Here is a 23683-nt window from a genome sequence, read left to right on the forward strand (position 1 = left end):
ACTTGTGGGATGGGTTGGAACACTTCATTCTAATCCAGGGGCCATAGGTCATAATAAATTACAAATTCTTCCTCCCCAGGGAAGTGTCAAGGGATGTGGTCTTAACCCATATAGTTTTTTCCCCCTACAATCTCCTTCAGTCTAAAATAAAGTTTATGGCACTAATGACCAGATCTAATATATTATAATCCCTTATCCGGCAATTAGTATCAAGAGAGAAATCTTTTCCAATTCTAAGGAATTTCAATTGTCTACTTGTAATGAGGCATAATAAAAAAAGATTTTAAAGGGCTGACAGTAAAAGAGTATCACCACAAAATCATTTTGGTGACTTAGAACAGGGGATGACACACTTTTTTTCTGTACAGGGCCAGATGGTAAATAATTTAGGTTATGCAGGCTCGATGGTCTCTCTCAACTACTCAACTCTGCTGTCACAGCATGAAACCAGCCAAAGAACAATGTATAAATGAATGGATGTGGCTGTGTTTCAATCAAACTTTGTGTACAAAAATAAGCAACAAGCCAGATTTGACCCATGGGCTGTAGTTTGCAACTCCTTCCTTATCTAGAATTTATAATATTCAAGGGAGTTTTAAACCAAAATAACTACACTTGTGGGTACCTAGGTAATTCTCAGACAAATTAAATATACTTTAAAACATTTTTAAAATTTTCCTCTTTACCTTTTCTTTTCTTCTGTACAAATTATATTGGTGAATTCTAAATTCATTAAAGAATGACCAGTTTCTCTTTTTCTTTTCTTTTTTTAAAAACATTAGCTTTTTAATTCCATACTAAATTTGTGATTTTAATACAATTTCCCCCCCGGGCTTCACAAGATTTTACAGAGAAATTTTTTAAAAAACTGTCATTTAGAATATTTATAAAAAAGGCATTTTTATCACTGGAACTGATCCATTATTAATTTGAATTATTTTTCTAGTTGATCATTTAAAAAGTTCTCCTTGTTTTATATTTTGATTAGGTACAAATTTTTGGTTATTATTATGATTTAGACTAACAGTATTAAGTACTATGATTCAACTTAAAGATTGGTGCCATCCCTATTGATTTGACAGGAAAAACTGGTAAGAGGCATTTAAAAGAAAACATTTTTTCAGTATAATTCTAATTTCAATTCTAGTATAATCTTAATTCTAAGTATAATTCTAATATTCAAATGGATTGGATAACTGATTAAAAACTTGCTGATTACTAATAAATAGAAAAAGGTATGTTATCCTCTATGATTATCTATTGTCCTATTGCATTTTATATGGAAGGATAAGATGTAATTTATTTGAAAAGTTAGGCATTTTTGATTTTTCATTCTGCTTATCTTTTAAAAGTAAAAGACTGAAGGAAAACTGCAGGGAAAAAAGAGTCTTAATTTCAGTCATTTAGTGACTTTGTTAAGAGTAAGGTGATGTCAAAGGAAAGAATGTTAAGGACAAAAGACATATAAAGACAGGAACTAACACAACATTAGGCTTCTTTCTTCAAAGATTTTTGAAAACTTAAAGAGGAGAAGATTACTTCACAGACTGGAATGTAAGCCTAGTTGGAACCAAGGTCTATAGGGCTTTTGAGGTGTCTAATGTTGAAAATCTCAAGTTGACTCTCTAGTTAAAAAAAGCTGGAAAGGAAAATTTTTGTTCTGAAAAACTGTTCTTCTCTGATGCAAATAGAAATCCATCTTACAAAGGAAGAAACAGAGACGAGTTGCCCTAGCTTAGTATTTTGGAAAGAGACAAGGAGATTATGAATTTGCTAAAAAACACTTGTTTCTTCTAAATAGTACTTTATAAGTTTTGAGATGTCTTATTTTTTTGTGAAAAATTTCCAACCCCGAAGGTATTCGTAAAAATTAATTTGAAACATTTCAAATTAATGTTGAAATCAATTCTTTTTTGGAAAGAAGAATATATAGATCTCAATGACATACACACACACACACACAGATTCATATTATAGTAATTATAAGCTAGATATTGTATCCAGTTTCCTTTTTTATAGCTTTTATGTTTGGAGAGCTAGAAGCATTCAAACATTAAAAGTATTCCACAATATATATTATTAAAAAAAACTCAAATCCCAGAGTGGAAGTAATAAACTTACCACTAGTATACTGATTAAATCAGTTTTAATCTTCTGTCAATCTAGTAACCGGAGTAGAATAAATTTTGAAACCCACACTGTAAACTTCAGAGGAAACTAAATGCCAAACAATTTGAAAAGCACATTTTAAATTAGCAAAAATAATGCTACTAGGAGTTTCTGAGTTTTTAAAAAAATAATGTGGTAATAATAATAATCATAGCACAAATGAGTCCTGACTCTTGCTGTTTGATTTTATTACATGTTCCTATAAGGTAGGTGTTACCGATTTATTTTCCTTAACATATAAAGAAACAAGCATAAATTAGTGAAACTTAGGTGCAAGTAGAATTTAATATCCTGATTTTGATATTGTTATTTAGTGTGCATTTCTACATGTGATATCTGGTTTACTTAACAAAAATGAATACTAATCCAGAGTTCATTGTCAGTTCCCTTCAAGGGTAAATTCATCTTACACAGGAACCATTTAACTCCTAACATGCATTTCTTGCTCTCATTTAAAACATTTCACATGGAAGCCACATTACTCCTTTTGATGGGAAAAAAAAATATTAAAAGTTTTTTTAAGAAAAATCTTCCATTTTAATCAAAGAAATATTACTAAAAATTGTATGAATGGATGTGCTTTGTTATATAATCTTTTGTCTAAATGTACAACTCAAATAAGGACTGGCCATAAGTTATTATAAAAAATGATAAGAGAATACATCTTGATCCCAAATAAACTGTTTGGGGATTATATATGGAAAGAAGAGTTTTCTGAGACTATATCACTTCCTGAAAACTCAATTGACTACTTTTGGCTCAGAATTTTCTCTTTAGAAAGCCAGGCACCTACCAGGTGAGATGCTGTCATGAATAAACTCAATGAGCTACAAAATCAGTAACAGAAAAAACCCCCTCATAGTTCAATGAGCTCAGAAATAAAATTAACGGGAGTAGTTTATAATAGAGATTGGAATTCTGAAAAAGAACCAAATAGAAATTGTTCAGCAGAAGAAATCAATAAATTACATGAAGACAGAATTAGAAAGCATTGGGAATAGTGCAGGCCATATGGAAGAGCAAATTAGTGATCCTGAAGATAGAAACCTAAAAATTATTCAAGTGGAAAAGAAGACAGAACTAAGGCTTTAAAAAATGAGGAAGCTCTACCAGAACTATACAACTCTATTAGAAAAGATAACACAAGGATAGTTGGTATCCCAGAAGGAGAAGAGAGGGAGAAGGGAACAGAGAGATTATTTAAAAAAGTAATCTGGGGGAGAAACTGAATATACAAGTGAATAAAGCATTATCTCAATGCAAATCTGGGGGAGAAACTGAATATACAAGTGAATAAAGCATTATCTCAATGCAAACAGATCTTCTCAAGGCAAACTGTAGTAAAACTGCCATTGTCAATGATAAAGAATTTTAAAGAAATTGCGGGGGGAAAAGGCACTAACCTACAAAAGAATCCGCATTAGGCTATGAGCAAATTTCTCAGCAGAAACTCTACAGGTGAGGAGAGAGTAAAATGACATACTTAAAGAAAATGACAGCCAAGAATACTGTACCTAGCTAAGATATTTTTCAGATATGAATGATAAATAAAGGCTTTCCTAAACAAACAAAAGTTGAGGGAGTTCACAATCACTAGACCTGCCTTACAAGAAATGTTGAAAGGAGCTCTTCCACCGGAAACAGAAAGGTGAAAGTAAACCAATAGGAATAAGATGACAAATAAACAGAATCAGACAATTGCAAAGCTATCTCAAAATATAGCGTTAAACATTAAATTACAGCATAAAGGTTAAAGAAAAAACAGCATTAAAAATAATTATAGCTAATTCAATTCGCCAATAATTTTACAATATTGAAAGGAATAATTTGTGGAAACAAAAATATAAAAGGGGAGAAAGAAAAGAACAAAATCTATATAGACAAATGAAGATAAGACTCCATCAGCAGAAAAAAGACTATTTTATCTATGTTTTATACAAACCTTATGGGAACCATATTTAAAAACAAAAACAAGTTTCAATAAATTTAAGAAGACTAAAATCATATCAATTATCTCTTCCAATGACAACAGGATGAAAATACAAATCAACTACAGAAAGAAAACTAGAAAAATCACAAATAGATGGAGATTAACAATATGCTACTGAAAAACTGGCTCAAGGAAGAAAAAAAATCAATAAAATGGAGGCTAAAAATTGATAGAAAAAAATCAATAAAATTAAGAGCTGGTGTATTGAAAAGATAAACAAAATTGAAAACTCTTTTGCTAGACTCACTAAGAAAAAAAGAGAGAAGGTAAAATAAATAAAATCAGAAACAAAAGAGTAGTTACAATAGATACTACAGAAATATAAAGGATCACAGCTGATTTCTATAAACAGCTATAAGCCTTCCCATTAGAAAATTTAGGGAAAAGAGATAAATTCTTAGAATCATACAACCTTCCTAGACTGAATCATGAAGAAATAGAAAATATGAATACAGCAATCATTAGTAAGTAGATTAAAACAGTAATCAAAAACCTTCCAGAAAACAAAAGTCCAGGGCCAGACTGCTTCACTGGTAAATTCTACTAAGCGATCAAAAAGATTTAATACCAATCTTTCTCAACTCTTCCAAAAAAGTTGAAGAGAAGGTAATGCTTCCTAATTCATTTTATGTGGCCAACATTACCCTGACGCCAAAAGCAGAAAAAGACAAAACACAAGAAAAATTACAAGACAATATTTTTGATGAACATATGGGGCGGGCAAAAGTAGGTTTACCGTTGTAACATAAATAAGGAATACAATAATAGACCCACAAATATACAAATATAGACAGCTAATTTATGGCAATGGAGCCAATAACATACAATGAAGAAAGAAAGTCCTTTCACAGAATGGGGCTGGGAAAACTGAACAGCCACGTGCTAAAGAATGAAATTAAACCACTATCATAACATAAGCAATCAAAATATATTAAAGTCTTCAATGTAAGACCTGAACCCATAAAAATACATATAAGAAAACATGGGTGGTAAGCTCCTTGATATTACTCTTAATGATGCTATTTGTGGATTTGAATCCAACAGCAAAGGAAGCATAATAAAAAATAAACAAATGGGACTATATCAAACTAAGAAGCAAAGATGTATGCATCCTATGTTCACTGAAGCATTATTTATAATAAGCAAGACTTAGAAACAACCTAAGTGTCCACTGATGAATTAATGGATAAAGAAGATGTGATATTCATAGCTGATTGTTAAGAATAACACAGGTTTGAACTGTGTGTCCACTTATACACAAATTTTTTTCAGTAATATTATAAATCAATTTTCTCTTCCTTATGATTTTCCTAATAACATTTTCTTTCCTCTAGCTTACACTAAGAATACAGTATATAATGCATAAAACATACACAATGTGTGCCGATCGACTGTTTTTATAATCAGTAATTCTTCCAATCAACAGGTAGACTATTAGTAGTTAAGCTTTAGGGAGTCAGAAGTTTTACACAAATTTTTGACTGTGCAGAATGTTAGTGACCCTGACTCCCATGCTGTTCAAAGGTCGACTGAATAAAGATGAAATCTTGCCGTTTGGATCAACATGGATAGATCTTGATAAAGATCTATCAGATAAATCAGATAAAGACAAATACCATATGATTTCACTTATGTGGAATGAAAAAAGCAAAACAAAACAAAAGAAAAACAAAGTCAGAGGTAGACAACGGATTGGTGGTAATTAGAGGAAAAGAGGGTGGAGGGAGGGCGAAATGAGTAAAGGGGTCAACTCTGATGATGGATAGAAGTTAGACTTTTGGTGGTGAGCACGTAGTATATACACGTCGAATTATAAATTTTTACCTATAACTTAAATAATGTTATGAACCAATGTTACATCAAAAAATAATCTAGAACCGTTTCCTTTTTTCATGATTGTAAAGTTAAATTAAAAATGGCATAGACCATTTCTAGGAGTGTGGCAAGAAATTATTCAATGCTGCTTTTTTGTTGACAGATGGATTTAGGACTATAAATATAACTATTAGAATATATAATTGTATCAGAAAATAATCTTAGATAGAAATTCCTAAATCACATGATAAAGGACATCTTAAATATTTTAAAATTTCATATACAATAATATGGAAGCTAATGCTTCTGTTTATGGAAGTGCCAATCAAAACCCTTCAGGAGATACTTACCCTTTTCTGTTCTTTCACGTACTCTATCAATTCGTCTCTTGTTCTTTTCACTGCCTCTTCCACAGCCTTTTCACTTCGCTTTTGCTCCTCTATTATTGCTGCCTTAACGGTTTCCTGTTTGTGGGAGGAGGAAAAAAAGTCATGGAAGTATGAACTATGACAAAATTTGTGTCTATTTTATATAAAGTAAAAATCCTCTTCAATGGTTTGAGCTCATTCTGTTCAAAACGTGTCTTTAAACAGGACTAAGAACTTACAGAATCTTTTGAGATCTGTTAGAGATTCCACAGAATGCACTTTTCTAAACCGAGTGAAAGGGAAAAGAAATGGAATAAGCCATTTATTGCAGGGAGCGCCCGACAGACTCCAATGGCTTCCTTACCACCCTTTCATTTGATGTTTACATGATTGATTGCCTTCCTGTACTTTGCACTATCCACATAAGACTTCCAACTTGTGTTTATTCTTCCAAGAACACCCTAATGCTCTCGCTGTTTCATTCACGTTTAATTTTCCCATCATACAATAATCAAGTGTGGTCTGGGTGGTAAGATTTACAGCTCATTTGGTCCTCCTGCCAGGTTAGGATGTTGAGAGCTGAACATCATGAATAAGAGGTAAAAATTCCACCCTCTGTGCTAATATTTGAAATGAGAAATCTAGGGAGAAAATGGTACTCCCCATTTTACTGAAATAATAATCAGTTACCTAACAGATTTCAGAATTTCAGACAAGGAGAAAGAAGGCTAAATTTTTAAAAAGAAATATGTAACACTTCTCAGAAAGTAGTAATATTTTCTGCTAAATAGCATTTCATGATTGGATAAATGCCACAAAACAAACTTCTTTAACTTCTATTTATCTACATAGGTAGCATCCTTATTTTTGACAGGCAATCAATTACAAAATGTTTTGAAATTTCTCAGGAGTACTTCCTTCATTTTGTAGTTTTTATTTAGCTTTTCCAATTCATTTTAGATATTATATATAACCCAGAAAATATAAAATAGTAGTAATTTCCTATTCTGGATATATTTACTGTAGAAAATTTGAAAGTACAGAAAAATATGAACACAAAACAATGCACATGTACACATTATACTTGGGAAAAAGACAATGGGACTCAAACTGTATATACTATTTTCTAACTCTGGCATTCTTCAGTTAAAATATATTTTGAATATTTTTAAGCCAGTATATATTCTTTTATAATATGATTTACATTCTATTACAGGGCTATACAATAACTTATTTCACCAATTGTTACTCATGGGTATTTTGGTTGTTTTTAATAGAATAAAGCACTGATGAGCATTCATATATGTATCTTTGTGATATATATTTTCTTAGGATAAATTCAACAAGTAGAATCATTTTGGCTAACGGATATAATACTTGAACTCTCTTATAGATTTTCACATTTTGTTCAAAATTTTGCAAAAGCAGTCCATGAAAATGGCTCTTTTCTTATATCCTTGGTTATACTAATCTTGTCAGTTTTTTGAGGAAGAATGACATCTAATTTCATTCTGCATTTAAAAAGATTATTATGTGATGTCAACATTTTTCATAGCAATACACACATTATCTTATCACTTTCTTGACCATATGCTCTTCCCACTTAAATACGGTATACTCTTAATGTTTTGGATTTCTTTCCTAATAAATAAAATAAAGTCAAAAAATCTGAAAATCCCTATAATGGTGACTGAAAATTTTTACTGTTTTTCTTTTCAATACGCTTTATTTCCATTGATAAAATGATAAGATACTAAGTTGCTTCCATAATTATTTCTATAAAGTTGAAAAACTATAGTAATTTTTAAAAGGAAAAAATGACAAATAAGATTATTTAAAATAAAAGCATCTACAATTAAAATTCCTGTTGGTTTCACACTTAACTTTGGAATTTGAAAAAAAAATTGATTTTCCAGGTTAAGAAATATTACATGCATTAATAAGTCCCCTGAAACACATCTGTAATGAAGAGTATGAATATTCACACTATGTGGGTAAAAGTATAAATAGCTTCAACATCAGTTCAGGTCAGGTTTTTGCCAATAGTTGAATTACAAAATCCCTAGTTTTCACAGCTTTCAGAATTTTAGACCTGAATTATTTGAATGTAAAAGATAAATCTGTCTTTTATTAAATATCAATCAGAATTTCTCTCTAGTAAGGGTCATATTGGTAAATTTGACCAGAACTGTTTGAAAGCAAAACTCAATTTAAATAAAAAGAATACATCCAGGAAAAACATGAAGGATTTACTAATTTGTTCTTCAACTGACATTTTTTGGGGGCTTGGAAGTTTCTATTATGTGCTCAGTCTACATTTTTGAGAATCTTCCTCTCCTAATTTCAACTGACATTTTTGGGGGGGGGGGGTTGAAAGTTTCTATAATGTGCTCAGGCCACATTTTTGAGAATCTTCCTCTCCTAATTTTTGAGCTCACAAAGAACCGTTTACAAAGAAAGTTTTTCTTGATTCTCTTTTTCTCAAATGGGTATTAGAGGACAGTCAAGTTTCTGAAATCCATCCTTAAAAAGTACTTGTCAATAAACAAGTTCCTTTAAATATGATACAAAAGGAAAGTTTAAGCTTTCCATTTTCTGAACAAATGAAATTCTGAATTAGTTGGAGACAATTAAATAATTTTGTATGCAGTTATGCAAGTGCCTGTGAATATCTGCTTGCATGTTTTATTGAATTCCATGAATGAACTATAAGTCATGAGAATTAGTCCAAAATAAAATACACCTCATAAGGAATGAAGATTTGACCCAATGAGTATATTCAAATAGGCAATTCTGAAAGACTATATTCCAGAATATTTTAGTAATGGCTATACCACTGGAACATGGTATACTCTCTAAGGAAAGGTTTCTCAACCTCAGCACTACTGACAAATCTTTGCTGGGGCCAAGGGTGGGATGTCTTGTGATAATAAACAGCATATTTGCATCTACTCACTAGATCACCTCCAGTTGAGAAACACTGCTCTAAAACAGTTTGGAGAGAAAAACACCCATTTGCATATATGCTATGGTTTGTTTGTTAAAATATTCAGTTATATTTCTCATCATATATTAAATATTTTTATGTAAAATATATGCAAGAAATCATATCCAAATGATTATATAGCAAGTTTTTAAGAAGAAAGAATTGTACATACTAATTCTTTTAAAAAATGTTTTTACTGCTTTTTAGAGAGGGAGAGGAAGGAAGAGGGAGAGGAGGGAGAGAAATCAACATCAATTGGCTGCCTCCTATACTCCCCCAACTGGGGATTGAGCCCAAAACCCTGGCATGTGCCCTGACTGGGAATCGAACCAGCGACCTCTTGGTGTAAGGGATGATGCCCAACCAGCTCAACCACACTGGCTAGGGCCATAATAATTTTTTAAAAAGTGAATGACTGGAATCAGTTTCTATACTGTTACAATTAAATAAGACATGATAAATGTCACTGAGGGCTAAAAGCTTATATGACACATCTGTACAAGATTTCTTAATTGCTCCCTATTGCTTAAAGTATAGTTATGCTTTAGTATCCATTAAATGTACCGTACATTTCAGTAACCACAGGATCTTAAACTAATAAATGGTATGTGGTTGTTTGTTCTTTAGCAGTGTAATTTAGTTAAGGATTGTAAACAGTCAAATTATTTATGGAGCAAATCTCAGCAATCAACTCAATTTGGGTCTATAGGCTATAATACATTGTATCAAAAATGTTCTGGGTTATCTGTGTGCTTTAATTATTTTTTGTTTCTATACACAGTATACATATTATCTAATTATATATTATTTTAAAAGTTTCACATGGTTGCGAAAATGCTCCTTAGAAAATGCATGTTAAACACAAGTAGGCAAACTGCTTTATACACGTCCTGTGCATCAACAGTCAAAAAGAGAAGTGAGACTTCCATTCCTACACAAATTGAGCTCAAAATACAGTTCCATCAGTGCTTTTCAGATACTGATGCAAGTACAAATGAAATTTCCATATTTCAAAATCTGTTTACTGTGCAACTGAGACACTTTCCTCTAACTTTTAATTGGGAATAATTAGTCTGCACTGTAATTACATGTTAAATGAAAAATATTAATAGGACCTAATTCTAAAAATGCTTGTGAAATTATGAACATGCTCAATTAAAATTACATGCTTGCTGACTGATATAAAAATTCGGTGGTACTTGTCTATGTGAAAGCTATTTTAAAAGATGAAATATGTAGAATCTCATTCATATCAGCATTAATAACTGAGTTATTTCCAACCATTTTGATAACAGGGCTACCTAACTTTGAACCACAATTAAGCAAAATGTTATCCCCTCAAAGAGAAAATTCTTTTCTTCTCACTAGTAGATCTATATTATAAAAAACTTGTAAAAATTTGTTTTTTTCTCATTACATAAGCACTTACATAATATTCTCAATTCAGCCTCTTAGTCCACTCATCCTATTTACTATCTGGTCCTTTATAGAAAAAGCTTGCCAACTCCTGATTTAGGTCACGATTCTGCGTTGGCAACCTGGGTAGGGCTCAGCTGGACGCTTCTCTAGGTCTTGGCTGGGCTCTCCCAGGTATCTGCAATCAACTGCTGGGGCTGATTTGACTGCTATTACTAGAATGGAATCAGCTAGAACAGCCTGTTTCTCCTTCTTGTGGTGTCCCATTCTCCAGGAGACTAGCTCAGGATTTTTCACATAGCTGCTGGACAGAGTTGCAAAGGAATGTAAGGTCGCTTAAGATTTGGGCTCAGAAATGATCCAATGTTACTAAAGCCATATTCTACTGGCCTGAGCAAATGTGTATTACCAACTGATTTCCAAATTCTAATTGTCTAAATATCTACTCGATATTTTCAAAGATATCAGATATTCTATTATGTTTATCTTCTTGGAGACATACCTCCAAACTGGATTGGCTGTTTTCTAGCTCTGTTACATAGCTGTCTATTTTGGGATCTCCCTCAAGCATACTGCTGGGGATTCACTGTATCTCTCTTGAATAGTCTCTCTGGCTTTCTAAATACCATGGAATTCTTCTTTTTTAGCCTACTCCTTTGTTTTAATAGAGCACCTCTCTCCAGGAGATTTCTGAGAAAAGGCACATGGAAAATAAAGTTTTAATATCTCCTTTGTCTGAAAAATGCCTTTATTCTACCCTCACACTTACAGTTTCGCTAATTGTGGATTTCTAGCTTGGAAATGTCTGCAGTTTTAAAAGTTGTTGAGTCTGATTACATTCTGATTCCTCATCATTTGCATAATTTTTTTCCTCTATGAGAACATTTATGCATTTAGCCTTGTTTCTCAAAATATTCATGACAAACCTAGTTATAGGCCTATCTAGAAATTCACATCTTACAATCTAGAAACTCATGTCCTTCAATTCTGGGAGTTTTTTACTTTAATAATAATAATAAATTATTTCCTGCATCCTATTTAGTTTTTTATCTCCCAAAATCCTATGATTCAGCTAATGATCCTCCTGAGTTGACTGCCTAGTTTTCTGATCTTTACACTGTTGTTTTCCATTTCTTTGTATTTTTACACCCTTTTCTCTGGAAGACTTCTATAATTTCATCTTCTGACTTCTGTTTTTGTTTTTAACTTTCTACCATATTTTAAATTTCTAATATTTTCATTTGACTTAAAAAAAAATAACATCCTCTTCCTGTTCTGCAAATGTAAAATCTTTTCTTACCTCTGAGGAAATTAATGATAATTTTTTTAACTTTTCATGTCTCCACAGCATCTGTTTTATTCTCTGCTTTTCATGAGAACGTGACTGTTCTACTTGACTACTTGCTCCTGGTTAAAGAGTAGAGCCCTAAAATGCTGAGTAACATCTCTGTGCTTGCAGTTGTGGTTTATGGACTGTGACCTTAATAGCAGAGTAATCTGGCTGGGCTGTTTCCTTGGGGCAATTTTTGATACCAATATACTTAGGTCTTTCTTCTTGAGCTGTCTAGATTCGTCAGAAAAGAATCTTCCAATTTCCTGTCTGGTTGTCAGCACTCTGAGAGCTGGGATGGGAAAAACAGCTAAGGTTCTCAAGAAACAGCATAAAACTTTTCACCCTGCTCTCCTTCCAACCCAATTTCATTATAGCACCTTTACCTTCAACTGTGCTTAGTGATCCCTGGTCCAGAGACCCTGCATCCCCCCCCCCCCCCCCCCCCCCGAGAATCTCAGTATTCTTCCAGGATTGGGAAAAAATGACTGGAGATCTAACCGCTTATTAAACACATTTAAACTTTCCTTCTATTTGAAGTTTCATCTCCATTCCCACTTCCAGAGGTATCTGGTGCCATGAACTAGTCAGCTTTTGGAGTTTCTACAACGTATTCTGGGATTCTCAGTTGTCTCTAGCTCTAGCTTAGCTTAGGGTTCTGCTTCAGTAGATTTTTATTTCAGTGGGGTTTTAGAAGGGAGTAGATAAAAATGAGTATTCTATCTGCTCTTTATAACTAGGTATGTTTAAGAAAAATTATATATCAAACTTTTTATTTTGAAATAATTTTACATTTACAGAACACTGGCATATTTCCCAGTTCACTGTAAGATCCTGAAGACAACTGCGAAGTCTCATTCCTGTTTGTAATCTCGGTAGGAGCACAGTAAGTATTCAATCTGTGGTTCCTGGCCGCGCCAGCTCTCAGCCTGGAGTGATTTCCCCTATCCTCCTCTTTTGACAACAAGCCTGCTCCTCCTCCTGCACATTCAGTTGCAGCAACGTCACCTCTACAAGCCTTTCCTGAAATGTTCCAGCTCTTCCACACCTCCTCACAGCATGGGTGGATCCACCACCATTTGTATCTGCTCAAACAGCACCCTACATGTGATCTCTAAAAGCACGCCATCCCTCAGATTTAATAACTGCTTTACTTGTCCACCTTACTAAGCTGAGATCCCTTTGAAGCCAGGGATTATTTTTATCGCAGTTCAAATTCTTCATGACTAGAACTCTAACACTGACTAGCGCAGAGTGTAGATGCATAATTCATCTTCAGTGAATGAGTGATTTGTTTCCCCAATTAAAGGAAATTTACTTAAGGTAGGGACTAGATCTTATGTTTCTTGTGCCCCCAGAGCACCTGATAAAGTGAGTACAACACTAGGGTCCCAAGCTTTCTCAGTTCACGGCTCCACTGCTGCCTGAGTAACTTTTTTCATTACGCCTTCTAAGCCAAAAGAGACACCCAACTGCCCCACTTATTAATTAACTGGCCATAACTCAGTAGCTGTAAGACACACACACACGGAAGGAAACACGCTCATTTCATCCCCATCCGTTACCTACTCACGGTTCTGTGCGCACCAGGCGCTGCGTAGCTTCTTGAATCTTGGTATAAAACTGGACAACAACAATCTCATTTCCTGTTCCACACTGACATTTGCATGGTACTTGCTTTTTATCACAGCAATCCCTAAACCAAACCCAGATTCACTAAAGAAAAATAAGACACTAGTATGGACAAGCTAGTAGTTCACCTGGTTTCCATGTGATCTCAAGTATCTCTGTATCGCCCTCTAATATTTAAAATACCCTGCAGCAGCCTTGTGAGTTCACTGCAGCATCCCAGGGCACCGTGACACAGGTTGGAAACCAGACCCCAGGTAATCACAGTGACCATCCGCTCACTCTTTGTTTAGTATGCATGGCACTGTGCTAGGTGTAAAAATTACAGTGATTAAGAAGGTAGTAATGATAAGAGTATCAACAACAGTGGTGGGCATCTCAGCAACAACAGCACATACTAGGTTCCAGGCACTATGCTAAATAAGTTAAATAAATTTATCCTGAGTTATAAGCTTGTTAATGGTACTTACAATTAAAGATTCTGTCAACTAACAGAGATCTGTGTGAAAGACACGGTACAGGTTAAGAAAAATTTAAAGAGTATTAAAATAAAAATATATAAGCAATAATGTTTGGTGTTTAAAGTTAACAAAATAGTTATTTGTATTTTTATTTAATCCTCAGAACCATTTTGAGAGGCAGGTATAGTCTGAGGTTTAAAGCCGTTAAGCTACTTATCTAATGTTATGCTTAAAAAGTGGCGATATTTTAAGTGTATTTTGAAGTGATTTTACAGTAATTATTCCTGAAAGAGAAGTAGAGATCTCAGCAAAATAATGACAGCGGAAATTATATTCTCAATATATGCATTCTTCAATCTCCCACCTAATCCATTTTCACAATCCTGGATAGAAAATGATACACTTCTTGCTAGAGAACTTGTGATTTGATAGCTTCATAATGTACTGAGTTAACATTTTCCCCCTATTTTTTTCTAATCTGCCCTTTTTCAGCTATTCAAAACCACATGGCTAAGAAATAAAAAGTATCACTTTGGAAAGAGGAATAGATGCCGGGGAGGCACAGTAAATGTCTAAAATAGTCCTGTCCTGATTTAGAAATGTCTCTCTCAAAGCATGGTGGCGGAAGTGAGAGTGCTCTCCTACCTGCCCAGGGAAAGGCAGTGCGCTGCTTCACTGTGACCTAAAAGTTCTGCTGGGACTCATCCAGCCACTCAAACCTCAGAGTGAACCTAGCTGTTCAAAGTTAGCATGTTTCTGAAGATTACAGTAATTATCCTTTTCTTCCAGATTACTTCTAGGTATTTCATTAAAAAAAAAAAAAATCTCAGTTTGGCACCCAACAAAAAAATTTAATGAATATTTTTTAAAGGGATCATAACACAGAGCAATATTTTTGGTGAATGACCCAACTTTTGTTAAAATGTTCCATTTCAAAGCAACCAAAACTCTAGAAGAGCTAAACTGTGTTATTAAAAATCAGGTCCATTTTAAAAAGATTAATCTGTCTCATTAAAACAGTGCTGGTCCTGAAACATTTTATAATCTCTTGTGGTTTGTTCAAGACTCAGTTCTGACTTTCAAGGTGTTCATAATCTAGTGGAGGAGACACACAGAGATCCTTTCAATACAATATGGCTGGGCACTAGTACAGTGATATAATGAATAACAAAGAAGAAAGAACACTTGCTTTAATCTGAGAAGTGGAATATAAATTTTCTGGATTAAAAAATGTTAAATTATTAAATGAGAGTGGGTTTTCAAATTAGGAAAGCAGTGGCACCCTAGGCTTAAGGCACAGTATGACTGAAGGTCCGATACCCTGAAAGAACATGGTATGTATACCTGCAGTCTGCTACTGAAAGCATGAATGTAAAGCAGGGTAGCAGAAGATAAGCCGGAGAGGCAGGGACCAGGTCACTGAAAGATTTACATTTCATGCTCTGAAAGACTTGTAGTTCATGCTATGAAGCTTGACTCTTATTCTATAGGCTATCCTAAAGTGAAGAGTTTAAAGTAGGAGAATGACATGCATTTTTATTACAAATTGAAAGACACCAAAACTGGAAGCAAAGAAGTCAATGCAGGAGGTCAAGATAAGTATAATGAAGACATGATAGCTGGTAGGAAGGAAGTGCATATGTCTAAGAATTATTTAACAAGTAAAACGGGAAGGTGTTGATGATTAAAAAGGTATGAAAATGGGGATTTGAGAGGGAAGTGTCTAGGAGAAATTCCACTTTTCTGAACTAGATAATTTGGCAGATGATTATCTCATTGAATGAAACAAATCTGACAGAACAAAAAGTCTCAAGAGATGAAAAGATAAGTTGATGTATTATTTGTTCACTTGTCCTTAGATACAATACTTTTGGCAATTCAAATGTAATTAACATTTCAGCTATAATTAGGTAACTATCAACATTTTATAAATATGACTTTAAAACAAACCCATGAATCAAAACTAAGTAAGTCACTACAGAAAAATTTATTTCAGTGTTATAAAATTATCTGGCTTGCTAAGCTAAAATAGAAATGCTATTTCTTTTATAAAAGGAAGGGTCAGGTGGCAATACAAAATTTCTTAAAGAAAATTTAACCACTGATTGTAATATCTGTGGCTTTTGGGGAAAACATAACCCCAAATTACAGTGGTTGCGGTTATAAACTATTATGAAGAGCTTTCAACGTCAGAACTAATTTAAGTGTCTGTATGCACTGGAGTCCTTTTACAGGACTTTGCTAGAACAGCAAAATTAATGACTCTTCTTTTTGCCCACGTTGGTGTCAATAACAAATGTACTTTCCTTTCTTTAACAAAGATTTTCAAGGCACACAGAATTAATTCAATATGAAAGTCAAATAAGTCAGAATCAAACTTTCTACCTAATATCTCAGAAAAAAAGCACAAATCTATAATGAACTCTATGACCTAGTCTTAATTTATGACCAAAGCCAAACAAAATCCTCTCTCAAATAAGTTCGAAGCTACATGAGCCACATCCTTAGGTATCACATTTTCTGTCATAGTTTAATATTTATCTCCTGACTTAATGACACTATTAACACAGAGAAAATCTAGAGATAAATTGTACAGCAGAAGCTGTTTTATTTTCCTTACTTTCTCAGTACTAATTTTAGTTGCTTAGGTTTACACTGATTGTTTTTTGCTTTGCCATGTTCTATCCTTTCCTAATTTCTACTGTGACTTAATGGCCAAAGATGCTGGTTGCTGTTAATTACAAGTTTTGATTCCAGAATTCTTTTTATTAAAGAAACATTTGAGTGCTGGGAAGTGGCCTAAATCTTGAAATTAAAAAACAGCTTCTGTGCTTTTCTAAATCAGTCCCTTTAGTCAGTACACAAGCAGCTTGTAGTTTCCTGGACAGTAGTAGCTCTTCAGGCTGTATGGATCCCAACTAGCTGCCAAAGAACTGGAGGCCACAATGAATGCTGGCCTCTGAAACTAGACAGGAGGTGGGAGATGTGCAGAAGACGGCAGAAGCTACTATTTATGCTGGTGACCCTGAGCTTCCTAGATAAGACAGACGAAGTCCTGGCCTCTCAATCCTGGACAGTGTGATACAGAAAGCACCAATAACTTTAACACCTTCACAATTTCATCTGAAATACACTTGTTAGTGTGAGACTGTGTCCACTGTTACACAGTTAATCTGAAGTGGCCATATTTTTTCTAGGCAGAAGAGGACCACATTCCATGAAAGAATGACATGTACAGTCCTGTCCAGAAAATTACCCTTTATATTCTTGTCCACCCCAAATTTTGATCTCCAGCCCCAACAAATCACCTGAACTCCAGAACCATATTTCTAGCTGCCTACTCAACATTTCCTCTCTCTAGGATCAAGAATAGTCACCTCTAATTTAATATGAACAAACTGAATTTTTTATGCCCATGAAACTCAACCCTTCATCACCTGAGTAAATGAAGTCACCATCTGAAATTACCACCTATTCAATAATTTATTCTGGTAGACATTTGTTTTAAAAAGCAGCTTTAAGAAAATGTTATTTGCATATACTAAAATTCATCACCATGGAAATAATTTGATAAGTTTTATCAAATGTGATCATCACCACAATTATAATTAAAACATTTCCTTTACCTTCAAAAAGTCTCCCTCTCCCTTCCCAGGAAACAACTGATTTTTTTCCTCTCAAGTTAATTTTGCCCTCTTTAGAATGTAATATAAATAGAATCATTTAGCATGCAAATTTTTTGAGTTTGGCTTTTTTCCTAACTTTCTTAACTAAACAAGTTCCCTACCACCCATTCTTAGCTAAACACATAACCCTGACTTTTTTCTTCACAGCCTATATCACTATATGGAATTTACCTTATTTGTTAAAGGTTTTTTAACTTGAATATAAGCTCTATGAGTGCCTAGGGACCTTGTCTATCTTGTTAGATGCTATATACAAAAATCTCCCAACGGTGTCAACATATGGTACATGCTTAATAAATATTACTAAATCAATAAAGAAATTAAAATAACCCCTTCAAGTTTTTCCTATTATATATTAAGTAATCAATAAGCTGAATTCATACTCTATTCTACGATGAGAACATTGGGAGGGAGAGTAGTGTAGTGGCGAGTTGCAAGGCCTCTGGAGTAAGGCTGCCTGGTTTTCGATCCAGACTGTTGCCTTTTCCAAAACGTTATTATGGCCTTGAGCAAGTTACATAATCTTCCTAAGCTTTAATTTCCGCTCCTGTAAAAATGGGGATAATAATAGTTTCTGTCTCATAAGGTGGTCGTGGGGATTAAATGAGATCAAACATGTAAAACAATTAGAAAGTGCCTGGTACTTAGAAATAAATTAATTTTAGCCAATATTGCTATAATTATTGCCAATCCTACCACCACCATCACCATCACCACAACTACTATTTTCTTACTATTTTTCTGGAGCCAAAACTGAAGAACAAATTCCATAAAAATAGCTTTTTAGCAAACAGCCTAAAATATTTGTTTAAAATAAAGCCAAGTAAATGAAACTTGAACATGAAGAACTATTATTATTTTCCTTATTGGTATAAGTGATGATAACATTCTGTCAACTTTCGTAATGTTTAATATTCCAGGTATTTTTCCTGAAAGGAGTAACAAGGATGTTAATTATAATTCTGAGACTCACAGTTAAAGTCCTCAAGAGTATGAGTAAGTTCAAGAGGCAGGATTTCAGAATCCCATCTCTAGTAGTCCAGGGGTAAAATATATTTACAAATTATATTTCTGGTCCTGTAATTTAGTTAATTTGCAGCATTTAATTAACTTTATAGGATTTTTACAAAGCAATATGTAATACTTTATTGCTTTTTCTAATCTGCTTTTCTAGGGAATTAGTGTGATCAATGAATGAAGTGATATCTATAAATGTCTGTGAATTGGTGATTCCCTAAAAAGCTAATAATAAAATGTTAATGCAGTGTTTCCCATACTTGGGGGTTGATATGAATTTCCTTCCTATTAAAAGTGTCTCTGTAGGAAAAAAATCATACATAGACCAAATCTAAGAATATACATATTGTGATTTATTCTATAATAAGCATACTTTTCATGATAATCAACTTACCTAACTTCTCACCTACCTACCTATTATAATATTAATTTTTTCTGATAACCCATATGGACATTATATCAGGCAGAAATTTACCAACACTAAGATTGAGGATCATTTTCTCTAAGTGTGAAGAAAACAAAATTAAAGATGGGAGATTCATAAAATTTTGTGCTCAGGATCAGTTTTTCTTTTTTCTTTTGAATACTATTAGCAAAAGCCTTCAGTCAAAGAAGGAAGACAAGCTTTATTAAATGTTACATATCGATACGCCCATGAGCCTTGACCCTAGTTTAGGCATATTGGTCACAGGCAGGAAAGCTGGGGTATGTGTGGGAGGAGAAAGGTAGCACAGCAAATTTCAGTACTGGTGGAAGACTCCAAGACCAGGGGGCATGACATTTTAGCTACCATACAATAACAAATCTGAGTAAGGTAAGGGTTTATCATCAATGTTGATCCTAAAAGAATTTGATATGTGAAAGATATACCAAGTTCCAGCCCTCATGGACCCCAGGGTGAGAACAAAACCTAAATACAATCTAGGTATTAGTGTTTTAAAGACCATGGCTGCACATAGCTATTTCATTAAGACATGCTCAAGTAAGTCTTTAACTTAGCACTGTCTTTCCAAAGTTGAACCCCAAACCGTGTGCAATTTTCACCAAGAAATACTGTTATTAAAATTTAGAACTAACAAAAAAATCTCTGCTAGATGTTCTCTGTTCAACTGTCAGCCACAAAACAAACACACTCTCATTTTCTCTCTCTTTTTCTCTCTCTTCCTTTCCTCTTCTCTCCTTCTTTCCCTTTCTCTCCCCAAATATACAATTGTTAATAATATTTATCGTGGATATTAGAAGCACTGAAGTTTTTAGTGCTTTAGTAAACTTAATGAGTCATAAAAAAATAATCTTAGTTGGCTGTTCTCAAAAGAGTCATTTTAGCTACTTTTATAATGCGTGGCTGAATGAACAATGTACTATAGTAATGTAGCACTTTGATCATATAAAGGAAAATACTTCTATGAATGACGTTATTTTTTTCTTTCTTTTCATATTTGTTTAAGGAAAGGTTCATTCAGGTATCTTTTTGCCTACATAATGAAAAGACTAAATACAAGTAAAATCATGCAAATTCAATTATAAAAAATAAAACTAATAAAGTTTTTAATTGTTCATGTAAGTAATCAAGTTATAGTGTATGTAGACCTATTTGTTGATATGTATATATCTTTTATGAGACAAGAATTTCTTGTGAGGTTCTATTAATTATTACTATGAACTACAGGTTTATAGACACACAAATTAGACAAATTAATTGAATCAAATTGTTTTCTACATATGTATATTATTTTGTATTGATTGTGTATGTGTGTTGTTTGTGAAAAAGAAAAACAAATCTGTTAAACAGGAGGTTTAATGTAGTTGTAATGACTAAACATAAATTTGGATTGTGAAAATAGAGTAAAAAGGTAAGATTATAACTATGAGAAAGTAAAAATAATAGATACATTGAGAATTATTTGTTTACAATATTAATACCAAAGGCAAAATGATTAAATACTGATATATCCACTAAGTTGATTTTATGTAAGATAAAATAATAGTAAGGGTACTGCATTTTGAGAAAAATCAGAAAAAAATTACTCACAAAGAATTAGTTTTACTAACCTGGCTAATTTTTCTTTGCTCTTGTATAGCTTTTTCGATGGCCTGAGATACTTCTTCTTGATCTTTTGCATGCTCAGTCTTCCATAATTCCCTTTCCTCGGCATGGACTTTTTCCAAACTTTTTCTTTCTTCTTCTATGGCTTTTAAGACTGCATTCTTCATTTCTTCTTTCTCAAGCTTCAAAACAAATAATAACCAAAACAAAAAGAACAGAAAGGATGACTGCACAATAATTCTTTGAATAAGATAGACTTGAGTTAATCTAAAAAACACAAAACTTTGTACAGGGCTTAGGTTCACATTGTTTTTATGCATATTTAATAATTGCTGTAAAATAAAATCAATTATTTGTTTTTGTACAAATAATCAACTTATTTCCATGGCATTTCTAAACTTCAAAGAAACCAAGCCTTAGCTTAAAGTAGCAGTTGCTGAACTATTTGGTCTTAAGATCTCTTTACACTCACAAAAATTATTAAAGACTTCAAAGAGCTTTTGTTTATGTTGGTTATACAATTTAAGATTTACCATATTAGAAATTTAAACCAAGACAAAATTAAAATATTTACCAATTAATTCATTTAAAACTAATAACATTAAATGCATTGTATATTAACAAACATAAAAATAACTATATTTTCTAAAATTAAGAAGTGAAAAGAATGTTTGTAAATCTCATTAACACCTGACTTAATAGAAGACATCTAGATTCTAATATCTGTCCTCTGTATTAATCTGTAATGATATTATTTGGTTAAAGTATATTAAAAAGAAAAACCCAGTCCCACACAAATATGTAGTAGAGAAAGTAGAACTCAGTAACCAGGTTGAGATCACTGTAGATATTCTTGACAATTTCACACCAAAACTTAATGAGAACTAGTTCTTAAAAGTAAGTTGCAATAGGAAAAATCAAATCATGTCAAATTTTTGTACTCTTACAATCCTTTCTTGCACTTTGAATGAATCCTTTATCTATGCATGATTTTAGAAACATTTTTTTATTTGGGAAACACTGAATCAATGAGTTATGTATTTCCTACAGATGTTGATAAATTTCATAACAAAAGTCACATTAGTTAATACCACCATCAATTTCATCAGAAAAGTTTTAAGTATTAGAAAGCAGATACAATTTTCCAAAATTATAATTTTTGCTTTAAAGCTTGAATTTTATCATTAGCAACAAAAACTGTCAGTTTTTCTTCTTAATGTGCTGGGCTCACTCCACTTATTTAGGAGTAAATGCCAAATATTTAAAGTCTGTGTAACCCTAGTTATTCAGTAAAATGAAGTTCCACAGAAAAATGCATACACTTCAGCTGCAGCTCAAACAACTGCACAAGAATTTTCCTCAAGAAAGCCATCCTACTTTGGTATGCAGTAAAGTCCACAGACCTCCCACCCTGATCCCTAGAAAGTTACCACTTTTTCTATTGCTTCCAGCTCACGACCAATTTGACAAAAGTTATGGAAGTTGACAGTTACCATTTTCTGAACTTCTATTTCACTCCACCATTCTTCTCTTACACTACTCTTACTATGCTCACCAACACCTTCCACGTTGTTTAATCCAAATGATATTTTTTGTTGTTTTAATCCTTATTTTTGTTGACCTCGAAGCAACATTTTACATAGTTCCTATTTCTGTTTTCTTGAAGCCTCTCTTTTCTTGGTTTGCATGACAGCATGCAGTTTATGTTTCTCTTACTAATCTGGCTGAGTTTTTTCAGTTCTTTGTAACTTCTTCCTTTCTCTGGATTTTAAATTTTGTTATTCTTTCAGGGCTCAGACCTTGGACCACCTGTCACTTTGCATTCCCCTGAGAGGTGATTATACATGACAATAATTTCCATGGCTACCATTACCATCTATCTGCTGAAAAACAAAAACCACTATTAGTATCTTCAGGTTATTCCTTTCTCCTGGTTTATAAATGTGAGGTGGATTTAGGTGTCTACTTGACTTTGTCTTCTGTATATATCACAGGCACCTCAAACTCCATACCAAAGAAATAGCATTATTTTCCATGTTGCTGTTGAACCAATACTCAGAGAGTTCACAACTTGGTCACCTCCTATTATCACCCAGACAAAACATATACATAGATTCCATCTTCTATTTCTAGAATTTGCCTATTTATTTCCTTTCCAAGCTACTACTACTACTCTATTTCTGCTACTCACTATATCTTACCCAGACTTCTGATGCACTCAATTATTTCTCTGCCTCTAGCCTTTGTTATCTCTCATCTCCCAAAAGTTAATGTCAATTGCCATTATGCCACACAAATGTTCAAAAATGTGGCTCAGCGGTTGAGCGTTGACCTGGGATCCAGGCGATCGGGGTTCAATTTCCGGTCAGGGCACATGCCCGGGTTGCGGGCTCGATCATTGACTCTCTCATCATTGATATTTCTGTCTCTCTCTCTCCCTCTCCTTTCCTCTCTCTGAAATCAATAAAGATATATTTAATAAACAAAACAAAACAAAAAAACCCCAAAAATGTCAATGTGTCTATTCTCTCTATGGAATAAAATTCAAACTTAAACTTCTGAATGCAAGCCATCCTTTAAGACTTATTTCAAACACCACTGGTTGTTAAAAACTCCTGTAACATGGAAATACTACCTATACACTCATAAAAATTTAATGTATTGCTCCTTGACTTATTGGTAAGTAAATAATTTTTTTTCTTACCTGACTGTAAGTTCTTTAACAAAAAGAGAAAAATCACAGTCACCCTTGAACTTCCACCGTGGCAG

At 33.3% G+C, this 23683-nt stretch overlaps 1 protein-coding gene across 2 annotated transcripts in view; it reads right to left on the reverse strand.

The window, feature by feature from the left end:
* CCDC91 (coiled-coil domain containing 91) overlaps positions 1 to 23683 on the reverse strand; it is a 183200-nt gene that overhangs the window by 41116 nt on the left and 118401 nt on the right. For both annotated transcript variants that reach the window (XM_087814743.1, XM_016199099.2), the window contains 2 exons: positions 20920 to 21096; positions 6325 to 6438 (listed from right to left, as the gene is read on the reverse strand). In XM_087814743.1, coding sequence (XP_087670869.1) covers positions 6325 to 6438; positions 20920 to 21096 — 291 coding nt within the window. The remainder of the gene's footprint in view (positions 1 to 6324; positions 6439 to 20919; positions 21097 to 23683) is intronic.

The sequence above is a fragment of the Miniopterus natalensis genome, chromosome 2, assembly GCF_054644295.1.
Source record: "Miniopterus natalensis isolate mMinNat1 chromosome 2, mMinNat1.hap1, whole genome shotgun sequence".
NCBI lineage: Eukaryota > Metazoa > Chordata > Mammalia > Chiroptera > Miniopteridae > Miniopterus > Miniopterus natalensis.